This window comes from Perna viridis, chromosome 8 (assembly GCF_037379345.1).
Source record: "Perna viridis isolate PV_CMFRI_1.1 ecotype Kerala chromosome 8, ASM3737934v1, whole genome shotgun sequence".
Lineage (NCBI taxonomy): Eukaryota > Metazoa > Mollusca > Bivalvia > Mytilida > Mytilidae > Perna > Perna viridis.
The window spans coordinates 3,406,164-3,420,910 of record NC_142452.1 but is presented as its reverse complement, the minus strand read 5'-3'; the positions used below and the strand labels follow the sequence as shown (position 1 = coordinate 3,420,910).

Genomic DNA, 14,747 nt, shown 5'->3' with positions numbered 1-14,747 from the left:
GACAAAATATTTCAACCAATCAGAAAGCTTGTTACTTTTGAAATTAAATTATGAACTATAAATCTAAACAAAATACAATTACATGATATAAACTATATCAACCAGGAATAAAAACAAAAAAAAAACAAAACAATATTTTAATCTTATTTTTTCCTGCAACAATCATTGTAAGAGTTCATTGAGTAAAGGCAAGTATTAAAACCTCTTAAGTAAAATGTAATATAATTAAATATGTGCATTTCCCATAAAATTTGGGAGATAACCATTTACGCCAATTTTGCACCACAACTTATTTGTGCCAGTGTTAAGTTTGTGCCACTTCTTTTTTTACATATGTCAACTCATTCACACCATAAATGAAGTATTCAATGAGCCAGTTATATGAAAAATAAAAATGAAAGGAAATAGGATAGTATGAAAATGTAATATGTTAAACGTTGAACATTGGAAGTTAATATGACTTCCCTCTTCCTTAATCCTAACATTGAACCAGCAGCTTTAACTAGCGGAACTCTAAACCAGTTTGAACTTGATAAAAATTATTCAGACTGTATATGATATTGGCACTTTGCAAGAGTTTTAAAAATATAGTATATACAGACCAAAAAAGCATTGCTTGTTCGGTGGGTTTTTCTACACTATGAATCACCTCTAGGATGTGTCTAAATTTAATATGGACTGGTACTAAATTAAAATGTACGTAACGGTAGACTGGCACAGTTAAGTTTCACATTCAGATGTAATTAAAAAAGTTGAGAAATGTCTGTGGCACAAATTGTACCTCTAAAAATATGAAATTGGTGCAAAATGATTGGTCCCTTAGTTTCTTACCCAGAACAGACCAAAAATTCCCAATTTCCATGAAATATGCAAGATTTAATCTTTATATTTATACAATACTTTATTGTAATTTTCAAAAATGTTCAATCATAATAATAAAAAAAAAAAAAAAAAAATGTAAAATATATTCCAGTAATTTTATTGGACACATTTTTTTTTTTATTAAAACTCTTCTTTTTCTGATCACCAAAAGAAATAAGGTTTCTCAAAAGAAATGCCAAGACAAGGCACTACAAAATAGTAATTACAGACAAACCTGCAACTGCATGAATAAAATCTGGATATGCCTGATGATCAAAATGGCCTTCACAGTCTACTCGGCACCTCTCTTCTTCCTTGTAAAATTCTGTTAAGGCTAATTCTACCCATTCTATAACTGATGGCCAGTCATCATTATCATAAGCTAATTCACCTTTTATTCGGTAAATCTTTAAATATACAAGAAAATTAATAAAACTAATATGGGAAAACAACTCTTATGAAAATTATATTATTTTTCGTCAACTGAAACTAGAATATATCAAACCTTAAGATAGTTTTTCACGATAAGAACACTATTCTTTTGTGTCATTCTTCCATTTTAGATTTAGAAGAAAAAATACCTTTCCCAAAAGATTAAAAAATATGCAAAAATGTTCAATCTATGAAAATATGTTGGATACAGCTTATTTTTTTAAAGAAAAATTCCTACATCAAATCAATACTGGGAGACAATCAGGTGACAAGATGCACATACAAAATGTTTAAATGTCAACTCCTATCCACTAGGCAATTTCTTTAAAATTCAGATATTTTTGTTGGTTCATAATTAAGAAAAATAGGTCTATGTTTTTAAACTTAATTTGATAATCCAAACAAGAGGCTCCCAGGAGCCTGAATTGCTCACCTAGTTAAAGTTTGTCTTTCAAGGGCAAAAAATTTAACAAGGAGTTATCCAACAATTTTGACTCATGAAGACTTTTGTAGGACTTATCATAAGGATTATTTCAGCAATTGAAAGTTTCTTTCTATCTATCAAGATATTGGCCGAAACTGTAAAAAAGGCAATAATTCTTACAAGGAGTTGCCTGACAACTTTGATCCCTGAAGACTTTTGAAGGCATTATAATAAGGATCATTTCAGCGACTGAGTTTGTCTAAACCTAATGGTTTTAGAGATATGTGCAAAAAAACTTTTGTCTGATCCCTTTGTTCTATTTTTAGAAACAGCAGACATGTTTTTAAACGGGTCAAAAATTCCCAAATCAGCTCAATGCAGGATATCCCAAGAAACATTCATACCAAGTTTGGTTCTAATGGGTCAATTAGTGTCTGGGGAGAAGAGTTTTGAAAAATTGTTAACGACGATGACAGACACCAAGTGATGGCAATAGCTTACATGACCTTTGGCCTGGGGAGCTAATATGAAACAGCATTACATTTTAGCAAAAAGGGTAACAAAACAGACTCTACAAAGTCAATACACATGACAATTTCTGGACTGCCGGCAAAAGTTTTGATTAACTGAATGTATATTTTGTAACAACAATTAAAACTACTTAACATCAATACATGGTAAAAAGACCTGGTAACAGTATTTACTTGATATGTCAACTTCTCTAAATCTTTAAAGTCCTTGTCTTGAACTTGATACTGCTGTCTGTATGTCTGTATGTTTCTAATAGTATCTTCATCCTTAGGGTTCCTCAAGAAGAATGTATAGGCTGCACAGGCTGCTTCTGTATATCTTTCTAACTGTAACAATGATAATAAATCATGTAATTACTGTTCAAACTGATTTTTTTAAAATTTTTTGTTTGTGTGTAAAATAATTGCAATAGCTGAAATTAGCATAATGGAATATCTTTGACTTGACTAATGCAGTATTTTTTTTCCACATCCCAAAAGCTCAAATTTCATTTTTGATGAAAATGACAAAATCCCAATAATTAAGGTACACAATATTATCTTAATTTACAGTATTATCATTTAACAATATTATATAAAATTAACTATTTACAGGACATTTAAATGGAGTTGTATAATTGAACATTGACTAAATACAGGAAAAGTAAATGGAGGGTGTACAATTGAACAAATCATGAACACAGCACAGATTCATTTACATGCATGCCATCCTTGCCATGAGTGTTCATATCTTGAATTCATGAACAGTACTTTTTTTTACTTTGGACTTATTTTCCTATCCCAAAAAGAGAGCCATCCTGTGTGTGAAATCTTTTTTTTTAATTCTTCTCATCAAATTGGCAAGTAACTTTTCATTTCAACATGCCAAAATGAAATTTCACTAGCCACAATTGTTTCAGTACAACACTAAAAACATTGAACATAAGAAGTCAGGTTGACAGAAATGTTATAGGATAAAACTATCATCCACCAATTAAGAAATTAGCACTAGTCACCTAGGTGAAAATTCATAAATTAGCACTAACCTTGTGGAATTTTTACTTTCCTTTGGCTAGTTGGCTAGTAGAGATTTCACACACTGCTATCCCATAATAGCAATACTGTAAATTCTCAATATCACCAGAAGTAAGAGTCACAAGAGTAGAATATAAAGTCATATTATACTCAGTGAAATAAAAACAATGTTTTCAATAATAAATGTAGCCAAACCTATTGAAAAAAATCAAGATATTGTAAATTGTCAAATTTCTAAACCAAAAATTAAAATTGATTTTGTACAATTCCAAGTGTAAATGAATATATATCCTCAACCACCATCACCTAAAACTAACACAACACTAGCCTTAAACCTTTTTTACTTATCAGTTATGAACTTTACATGGAAAGTTCATACCAGCCTGAGACTCAACCAATAAAGATATGTCTTAGAGGGGAGAAGTGGTAAAAGGCAAGCAGTGTTCTTCTACATATTTTATAAAGAAAAGGGGAAAATATATTAAAAGCCTCGTCTACAGGCACATGTAGTCTACTGCGTTATTAATGAATAATATTACCTTTGCATAACATTTTTCTAAAATGGAATAAGGCAGAAAAGTGTCAAAAGCTTTTTGAATTTCAGATTTAACAATATACACAATGTTACGATCCTCCAACTTGTCATATTTGCATTTTTTCAGACATTCTGATTCTTTTACTATTTTCTCCACATGATTATAATCCAGTGTATAGGAACTGCTTGATTCATTAAGCAACAAAAAACTTCTGAAATTGATGGTGGTATTGCGGCATTGCTTTTTACAATCAACTAAACTATTTCTGAAGTCTTTTTTGCCCTGAATAGCTTTCTTTATAAACAGTACACAATGCAACCATTTTCTGTGTTTATGGGCATCAAGACCTGTTTTGTATAAGTTGTCAAAGGAAAGTTGAGCATATTCACTTTTTGAGTTGACACTGACACAAATTATCATCATCAAAAATGTTAAAATCTCAAAACACATTAGTGTATTTCTATAACAAGCTGAAATGCGACCCATTTTCTTTAAAGAAATCTTTCCTTTAGAAAACTACTTCCTTCCTATTTACACTTTTGATAGATAAATCATATGATATTCCAAATAATCGTGTTTTCTTTTATTATGTGCATACAAATTCATTCAAGAAAGATCCTTTTCACAATGATAGGATTGAACTTCATTAGTTACACCTTATACATAACCAATACAACAAATAAGCTATTACGAATTCCAAATAAAAGATATTGCAACTCTCTTTCAATTACTTAAATCCTAACACATGTTCAAAGTCTACCAAATGGTGTTTCATTTACAATATATGATGAAAACCCAGACTTATATAATTTATGGGCATTACGGAGGTATTATTCCTAATAGGCAAGAGTAATCCTCCATAAATATCTAATTACCTACGCAAACAGGTAAATCTCTTCAAAAATATACTTATAACTGACATTTCACCTTAAATACTTGCACTTTTAACCTATATTCTAAAAACTTATACAACCACATTGATATAATTCAATAAATTCTAATGCAAGTTTACTGTAAAATTATTGTTCACCCTGCATTCTTAGTAGAATTTTCTTACTTATTCGGACATTGCTGATTTTAAATTTACCAATCAAGAAATATTTTGCAAGTCTCATGGTTGTAACTGAAACAGGACAAGTAACAACTTCTATTTACCAAAATCAAGTTATATTATTTTCAAATAAAACATTTAGATTTCACAAAATCAAAAATAAAAGAAAACTATATACAGGGAATTAAGAACCATATACCTTGTATTAACCTCCTGTTTTATGCAACAATTTAAGAATCACAGAAAATATATTTTCCTATCATGGGCAGGTTATTTTTGTAAGTTAATTTCAAGATTCATAATACCCCAGTACTTCAGGATTAATCGGGCAACATAAAAAAAAGTATAAATATGGCCTGCCAAATTTTTTCAAAGGGTAATTTTTTTTAGAAATTCTACTCAAGATTTTGAGCATGCTAAGGATTATTAATGGCAGCAGTAAGTTAGCACAGTAAAGCTATGCACAGTAATCCTTTTTATCACATTGTTTATAGAAGTTCTGCCACACTTAAGTGTTTACAGTTAATGATTTTTGGATAAAACAAATGGCTTATTGAAAGTGCATTACCAAGCAAGGGTAATATGTTATTGAATAAACATAGAATTTGCCAAGTGTTGCATAAATGGCAAAAAGTTTTCAGTCAAGAAAAACGTGCAAAGTTACACAGAGTAAATATAAAATGACGTGACAACCATAGTCAAATGAAAAAGGTGTGGGGGAATGCAAATGAAACAAATATCAACATATTTAAGTTTCTGAAGATAAACAACAGAAAAAATGCAGTCAAATCAGTTCAAATTTGTCAAGACTTTTGAATATGAGCAACTCATCAGGTGGTTCTGTGGATGTTTACCATACCAATTTACCTAATCCATGTTTACGGGTTCTGGTAATATTACCTGTTTTCTGTTGGTTGCTTTCATCAAATTTACATTGCTTCAATCATATTTGCCTTATTGCTGAAGAATTTTTGAGGGGTTCAGTATGAATGCATGTGTAATGGGTAGCTCTTAATACTTGTCTGTAAAGTTTTAGATTATGAATGTATATTCGTAATCCACTGAATATGGCATTCACAATTATAGATGTACTGTGATTTTTGTTCATGTACATGTATAATCATAATTAGTGCCCCACGCTCAATGACATCATTTCCATTGGGTATATCAAAAGTCAGCTGATATAGGGATAAGAGAAAAAAAGAAATATGTGAATAATGGCTCACTACTGATAGCCCCGCTTTTAATCACAAAAACATGTAAGGTAGAAAAACCAAATCCTCTGTAAACTGGAAGTTGTCAATTTTTTCCAAAAATGGATCCCACCATGTGGCATATCTACAGAAAGAATGAGTTAAAATTTCAAGACACTATGACATGTATGAGTAGTTGCTGAGAAAAGTGTGAGGAAAGTTTCAATTTTCAAAAATATAAAATAAAAAATTAACAAAGTCCTTGGTAAACAGCAAGTTGTTGTCATTTTTTTACCCAAATGGATCCCACCATAAAAAAAAATGTCTGGACCTACATACAGACATAATAACCTTAATCTAAAACATTTGTTTGCCAGAAATAAAAATAGCAAAAATGCTTGATCTAATATTATTTTATGCCAACTCTGAAATACATCCCAATTCATGTAAAACCCTTAAGAACATAAGCTTTTTTATTTCTTAGGAAATCTCTTAGGCAACACTTTTGTCAGATTTCATAAGGTTGATAAAACAAATAAAAACAGTTTTCAAGGTAATATTGCAGATTTTCTTTACCAGAATAATATCATTATTGGATTAAGAATTTTTCTACACATTACACATTTCTGATGTTGAAATATAAAACAACTCAAATAGCCTTGAAGATATTGAGACATTTAAAAGTAGAAAAAACTGTGAGCACACTAAAGGACTACCCCAACTCCCATTCTACATGCATGTTATGAGTTTAAGCTGTCACTTCAGCAAGAAATTGATGTGTGAATGACATGACAGCCATACACATGGCACAACTCTGTATATTAAAGTTAAAAAAAAATATATTACTCAGCATAAAACATGGTATGTCGTCATTAAAATGCTACCAACAGAAAATAACCAAAAAAAAAATACTTTCCTCTTGTGATATAAACTTTATTTGATGTCATTGACATTTTGGAATATCAAAGCACCAATGTTGAGAACAGTCAGAGATTGAATTCATGCACTTGTTACATTTTGGTGTTCTTCTGTGCACTAGTGATAAACACAGGCCTGACCAAACAACTTTGTAGCCTAATATAAAAACTTTGTGAACAATTATATTATTAAACTGAATGAACTTAAGTTTTGAAATGGTTTTTTTTCTGTAAATAGAGCTGATAGAATTCAAGGCTTCTTGTTTTTTAAGGAGCATAATTCACTACAGCACTGTAACTTTATTTGTTGGTGAACTGCTCTGCATTTTACCAGTCATTTGAAGGTAATAGATTTTGATCATTCATAGCTGTACTATCTGGGTTATTTGTTTAGAGATGAAAAGGTTCAAAAAGCTTAAGTAAATATGTAAAATCAATAGCTGGCTTTGTTTCTTTTTTTTTTGTTACACTTTACTTCCAAGTTGGATAAAATAAAATACATTGATTTCTCATAATTTGTAGTAAGACAATACATTTAAGTGACTCAAATGGTAATCAATTACAACATTTAAAAGCCATAATACATGCTCTAGTAATATATGTACATGTAATAGAAACTTGTTTCCAAAGTTACAATTTCTATTCATTTAAAACCTAAAAAATGCTCCATAGGGCACAGCTTGATTAGACTACAGTTGTTGGAACAGGTTGGGAAAGTATTGACTCGATATTCAACATTGGTATACTCAGGTTTTGGATTGTGATTAAATGGTTGATACAGCAAAAGTGTTTGACACAAAATGAAAGGCTTCAAAGAGCTATAAAAATTTGCAATTATGCATTTCCCTAATTTGACCTATATCCATACTTTAAATACAGCGGAAAATTAAACATGTCTAAGAATACAGAAAGTTTATTTTAGTTAAGCTAAATGGGACAAAACATTTATGTTATTATCTTTTCATTATACCCAATGAATAGTTTAGTCAAGGTCAATAAGCTACAAGATACATGGACAGACAAAGTGATTCCTGTAAATCTTAAAAATTGGATTATGAAAACCAGTGGCAAATCCTGAGATTAACAAAACCATGGCAGTGAATTTTTCCCAAGATTTGACACCTTGTAGTATAATTTCAAAGAAATTCAATCATAATTAATAAAGTTATTGTCCAGGCAGCGTGGAAATGCTTGTTTTCTGGCCTCATTTTGGTCCTTATTTCTTGTGTGGTTCAAGTCACAACCCCAAAAATCAATCCAGACATAAAGTGACTATGAACAATGACGACAAAAGCAAACCACAATTTTTTTTAGGTCATATTAAAAGCTCTTTACAAAGGAATAATTCTGAATAGTGATATTTAGGCTCAGAATTTAGCACTTCTGTGTTTAGTAAATTTTAGCATAAACAAAGATCAGATTTTGGATTTTTCTTTCACGTTTCTGATCAAAAGATTTTTGTATTTGTAAAAGAGGGAAAAATAATAATTTCTTTTTCCTGTTATTTACTTTGGAGTCAGCCTGTAATTAAAATTCAAGGGAACGGGTTTTTTTTTAATCTCGCTTCAAGCAGTCTTAGGCCAGTTTCATGAATCAATCACATGTTACTTCCTGAAAAGCCTGGCAATCCTCACTGAAGTATGTGATTTATATTTATTATTAAAATCTCAAAGGAACTTGTTTGTGACTGAGTAACCTGACTGATGACTCCTAATAAAAAAGTAAAATACAATGTCCTTTATACAAAATAGGGCATAGAAAGGAAATCAATTAAAAAAGAAACATGACATGTAAAGCTATGGAATATTGAAACCAATGATAATATACTTTCAAAGTCCATTCATACATGTGTGAACAACTTATGGTACATGTAATAAACATGCAATAATGGTGCATTCATAGATTGGCTTGATTGGAAGGTCATATCCCAGAATATCACTATCTCTATACCTGTTATAACTGTCAGAATATGTAAGCAGGCATTGTATTACTGTGTATTTTTTTCTTATTTGTTTGTGATTATATTACAATGGGTGCAAAGTATTGCATTTTCAGCAAGCATGACAAAGCGGTGTTAAGTCTACGGTCACCACATGTACTTTCTTAATTTCCCATAAGGTTCCCAAATATACAAATGAAAAAAGTCATGTCCAAAAAGTAACAAAAAGTGGTTGTTCTTACAGAAAAATTCAACATTTCCTTAAATCAAACAAATAAAAATACAAATGTATATAAGTCAAGATTACGTATCAGCAAAATAACTTATATTTCCTTATATATTGTTTTCAAATCTTTTCTATTTTTATTTACTTATTTAAAGAAGTGAATATGATGTGTTTTTAAAGAGTTCAGGAAAAACATGGTTATATGTGTATTTCCACTGTTCCACTGATGTCCAGTTTTTCAAAAAAGGTGTTTTTGAAGTTGTTTTCTATGAAATTTGGGAAAAAATAAGTAGATGAAATCATATAAAATCCCGACCTACCGACCCATTTTTTTTCTAACATGTAACAAGAAACAGAGATATAATTTTATTTGGCCTAATTGAGTAAAAAGTCAAACTGGGGCAGAAGAAGGCTTTTTGAAATAGGAGGTAAATCCTCTTCGGCTCTTGGTTGAACTGGAAAGTTTAAATGAAGGGATTATAAAGTAATTCACCTGATAGTAACAAAACTGGAGATAGGAATAAGGTTTGAGACTTTTAAAATCCTCCTCTACTTCCTCTAACACTCTATTATCAGCTCGGTGTGATCCAAGTCTCTCTTTTCTACACTTTTTCAAGCAATGGGATTCTTTCAGTATTCCTTCAAATAATTCTAACCGATACAAGTCTACAGACTCTTCTATCTTAAGTGGAATAGGAGCTTCACGTAAAGTTAAGTTTTTGCGACATTCAAGTCGACAATCATTCAAAGTCTGTTTATGAAATTTACGCTCTTGTATTGCTTTCTCCAGGAAAGCAGCACATTGGAACCATTTCCCGTCTACATACGCATTTAAACCTGATGTGTACAGGTGATCATAAGTTACTGAAACGTCTGCACTTAAGCTTTGTGTCCCTACAAAATAAAGAAATAGCACTAAAATAACTTTATGTGTGCAAAGATCACATCTTTTTAAACTTTGATGTACAAATTTGACGTCTGCATCATCCATCTTGAAATTTGACACCACATAAGGAAGATACCCGTAATGTTCCGAAAGACAGCTGGGTTTTTTAACGGGGACTTTCTCAAAGTAAAGAGTAATCAAGGGAACCAAGGTTATAGCGGTAATCAAAAGAATGTATTCCAGGGACAAAGACCCGACATGGAAAACAGACATACACAACAAAGAACATAAAGTAACTAAAATCATACATACAAAGTAACAAAAGTAAATGAGCAACTCGGACTCCACTAAAAACTGGGAGCATGGACCAGGTGCACCGGTAGGGTAAGCGTCCTCTGCTTTTCTAGAAACACCCGCCGAGTTGCTCACAAAAAGTCAAGTCCGGTGTAGACAAACGAGCAAAGGAAAACTATGACCCGTTGAATAACTCAGTTTTCATGGTGCTGATGGATACACCATAACGATCCACGAGTTCATGATGACGACCATAAAACTTCTGTAGTGATGACTTCACAATCTTGTAGCAACATAACCCTGTTCCAGAAGCCTATTTGTTAGAGTTCTAGCGCGATACAAAAAGTCTGCGTAGTTTCGGCAAGCTCTGGCGTAACGTATGAGTTGTGATATGAACACTCCATACGCAGGAGCCGAAGGGATGTTGCCACAGATGAAAGGAAAGTTGACAATTCTGAATGAAAAGTCATCACGTTTGTCGTAAAGTTTGGTCAATAGTTTTCCTTTACCATCGATTTCTAAGTGTAGGTCAAGATATGAGGCTGACTTCACAGTGTCTGTAGTATCCTTTATCTCAAGTTCTTTTGGGTAAATGCGATGTATCAAATCTCCGAAATTAGGATTGTTTAAAGATAATACGTCATCTATATAGCGGAAACTGAGATTAAAGGATCTAGCCAAACGATATTCTTTCTTTCTGATCAGATCAGCTATAAAGTCAGCCTCATAATAGTGAAGGAATAGGTCATCAAGTAAAGGAGCACAATTTGTTCCCATTGGAATGCCGACCGTTTGTTGAAAAACACGTCCACCACACTGGACAAATATGTTGTCGATTAAAAATTCCAGCATTTTGTAAACATCTTCCTTTGTATATTTGGAAGAATATTTGGAATTATTTCTTACAAAGTATGAGGAATCTCTACCAAGAACTATATATTTGTTTCTAGGTGTACCATCTTTTTTTGGAAAAACAACAATGTATAATGTTTTTGAGTCGGGATTTTAACCGAGTATGGGGAATAGAAGTATAAAGTGTTGAAAAATCATAGGTTTTAATGTTATTATATTCAGATAATAGTCTTGAACTGATTGTCTCCAAAAGATCTTTCGAATTTTTCAGGATCCACATTGAATTAATACCACTACAGGAGTAACAAGTGTTGTGGTAGGACTGCAGACCCTCTCTGACAGTTGTGAGTATAGAAGTTAAGTTTTGAAAGAGGTTTGGTGGTACATTTTGCAGATCCAGCTATGAAACATTGTTTGTATGGATTCTTGCGAAGTTTAGGAATCCAACACATAGACGGTAAATCACAATCATCGTCCTTGGTACAGAGACCAAAAGACGATAGCACAGATTTATGGTTTTCCACATTCTCTTCTTTGGAGAGAGTGGTAGCAGTATAGGTCTTATCACTGCTATTATCTTCTACGTCTATCTCTGATAATAAATATTGGATATAAAACGTTTTGCAGACAAAACAATGTTGTTTTGGGCTTTGTCTGCTGGTACGACAACATATTTGTCATGTATAGTAGACAATGTTTTTGCTACATCGGGGTCTTTGAAAACTGATGTAGCCTTGGCACTCATTGACCTACTTAAAACTTTCATTCGTTTCAAAATTAAAGACCTCACGGCCTTTAACAACTCTGACAGAGAATCAATGTCTTCTTGTTCTCGTTTTATCCATTTTCTTGCATACTCCTCGACGGCATCCATAAGAACTTAAAAGTTATAATTCCAATTTATGGAGCGTGGTTCACGATACTTGCGACCTTTAGAGAGGATATTACGAGATTCGTTTTCGATAATGGTTAAATCTCCCGTAATAACGTGACCAGAAGGACCATATTTGAATGGAGAGATTTTGCAAGAACAGTCAGGTGGTTTAGCCTTGAAGTCCTCAGTCTCCAGGTTCTGCAATAGCCTTTTATAATTGAAAATTTTGGATGCGATGGGTGAAGTATAGGAATATGAAATAATTGGTATGGATTTGTCTTTGAAATATGGGGAATTTTGTTGGTAAAGTTTTTGTGATGGAGGATGTTAGCCAAATTAATTGCATCTATACCTTTGTTGACAAACGGTAGTGGAAGAAATGATCGTTTTTCTTCATCTTGACTTTTCACACAAACTGGTTTAAAGAGTCTGGGGAAACCAATATCCAAAATGATGGCAACAAGTCTGTATAATGATGAGGTGGGGTCAGAAACAGGAGTGTCAAGACTTGTTTTGTAAAGGGAGTGTAGTAGAGTGAGATGTATAGAATAAAGTTTGGTTCTAATGCGATGAAGTCCAAGAGGTTTTTGTATGAAAGGAAGGAGACCATCATGTAACTTAGGTAACGTATAGTGGCGATGGCCATGACTCCTTTTCCGTCTTGGATTTTTGTCAAATAAATTCATCACATTTATGCTATTGTTATATTGGCTTGAAAGGTTTCCTATACTTTTGATGTTGTCATTGCATCCTTGCATCCGTAAGGTATTGCAGTGCCTAGTCTGCGTAACCAGTATATATATATATATATAAACAAAAATGTAGACATATAAATTAATTTTCTTTGCAATATCAGTTTTTTACCTGTTATATATTAAAAATAAGTTCACAAAATAAGGGTAACAACAAAACTACCGAACACCAATCCGATCCATAACCAAGTCCAATCCAAAGTAAATCTGGCAAAATAGAAATTACACCACCGTTGCAGCTGGTACCGCAATTATGGTGCAGACTTTGTATAGGTAAGCTACCCCTTCTTCCCTGTATTAACCTCCTGTAGATTTTAGCTTGTAATTTGTCCCAATGTGACTGTATAAAACATTCAAAATCTAAAAGAAATAATAAGGATTTTCGTTATCAGAGATTTATATATAATGCATCAGGGATTATGATGAATGCATAAAATGTAAAAAAAAAATATCACTTAATATTTTAAATTCTAAAAAATAATAAGAGCCTCAGCAACAAAATTATTTGTAATGCTTTCTTTTATTTTAGATTTTAAAAAATAAGGCTACTCCTTCATGTATACGAAAGAGGTTGAAATTCCGTTCCTCCATGCGGCCAATTTAATTTAGAAAATAGTTTGCATGACAACCTCTTGCATATCGCTGTAAGTCAAAAGTGGACAAAAATGCCTATTTATAAATATTTATAAACAATTATAAATATTTGTAATTCAATTATAAATATTTATAATACAATTATAAATATTTATAATTCATTTATAAACATTTATACTGATGATGTTATAACTATTTATAATTCAATTATAAATATTTATAAATGAATTATAAATATTAATAATTGTCTTATATTTATAAATATTTATAATTCAATCCAAAGTGGACAAAAATGCCTATTTATAAATATTTATAATTATTTATAAATATTAATAAATAGGCATTTTTGTCCACTTTGGCTTGCCATACGGCGCGACATGTTTAATCTTAGATCATTATGGACATGAACAACTATGAAGACCAAAAGTGTTTACATTATATTGTCATTCGTCTGAAGAGGTACTTAAAGTGGTGTATCAAGACATTCAGAATTGGATGCGCCGATCCCTAGTCACTCACTGTCAAATATACACTACCTGATGCGAGACCCGAAATAATATTCAAGGACGTTTAAAACCCTCAGTTAGTCCGGGGTTCTGAAGGCCTTTAAAGGGGGTCTGGTCAGTCGGATTCCCATGGTATTTTCTTTACTAGAGTATATCCTCCACTTCAGAGCACACATCAAAATTTGATGAGAACTGTGAGTCAACTGTACTTTAGCAACTTTGAACATGTGCAGGTGAAATAAATGATCATAGCAGCACACCACTACAAGGGCTAGTATTCACAGCGATATCATAGCGTCTAAGAATTATATACACATACAAAAAGCAGCACACTGCTCAGCATAGCGTCCATACATAGTAAAACTTAGCATCGCAAATTTGATAGTTCTAACATCGTTGGGAATTTTTCAGACCTTTCTATAGATTTACATATCTTCCCTGTATCAATTTGATCCGATGGAGCAGTGTAGCGAATCGAGTCGTCACATTCTGAGACGTTTGTATAATATTGATTTGTTGTGACATGCATCATTAATTTGATCCTCTATCCTACATAATAACATCTAAATGAACTGTCCCGTACTACCATACATCGTGTACTAAGTTACAGCCCTAGATTAATCCTACTAGGATTGTACAACGATACCGATAAAGATGTTAATACACTATAATAAAATATATAATGCTCATTATTACATTAGTTTATAAGACCCCTGTAAAATGGATATATGTGGTCAAATGGGTATGATATCAATAAAGTGAGTACTTGCATTTAGTTTATATGAAGAAAGATTAATCAAGGGAACCAAGGTTATAGCGGTAATCAAAAGAATGTATTCCAGGGACAAAGACCAGACATGGAAAAC

The 14,747-nt window shown here is 32.0% G+C and overlaps 1 protein-coding gene across 2 annotated transcripts in view; it reads right to left on the bottom strand.

Moving 5' to 3' along the window:
* The window catches only part of LOC148608973 (prolyl 3-hydroxylase 1-like), a 45,244-nt gene extending 35,100 nt beyond the window's left edge, over nucleotides 1–10,144 (bottom strand). For both annotated transcript variants that reach the window (XM_088541628.1, XM_088541629.1), the window contains exons 1-3: nucleotides 9,617–10,144; nucleotides 2,422–2,574; nucleotides 1,097–1,268 (exon numbers count right to left, since the gene is read on the bottom strand). In XM_088541628.1, coding sequence (XP_088397754.1) covers nucleotides 1,097–1,268; nucleotides 2,422–2,574; nucleotides 9,617–10,114 — 823 coding nt within the window. In that variant the 5' untranslated portion in view covers nucleotides 10,115–10,144. The remainder of the gene's footprint in view (nucleotides 1–1,096; nucleotides 1,269–2,421; nucleotides 2,575–9,616) is intronic.
* Between the last annotated feature and the right edge of the window lie 4,603 nt (nucleotides 10,145–14,747).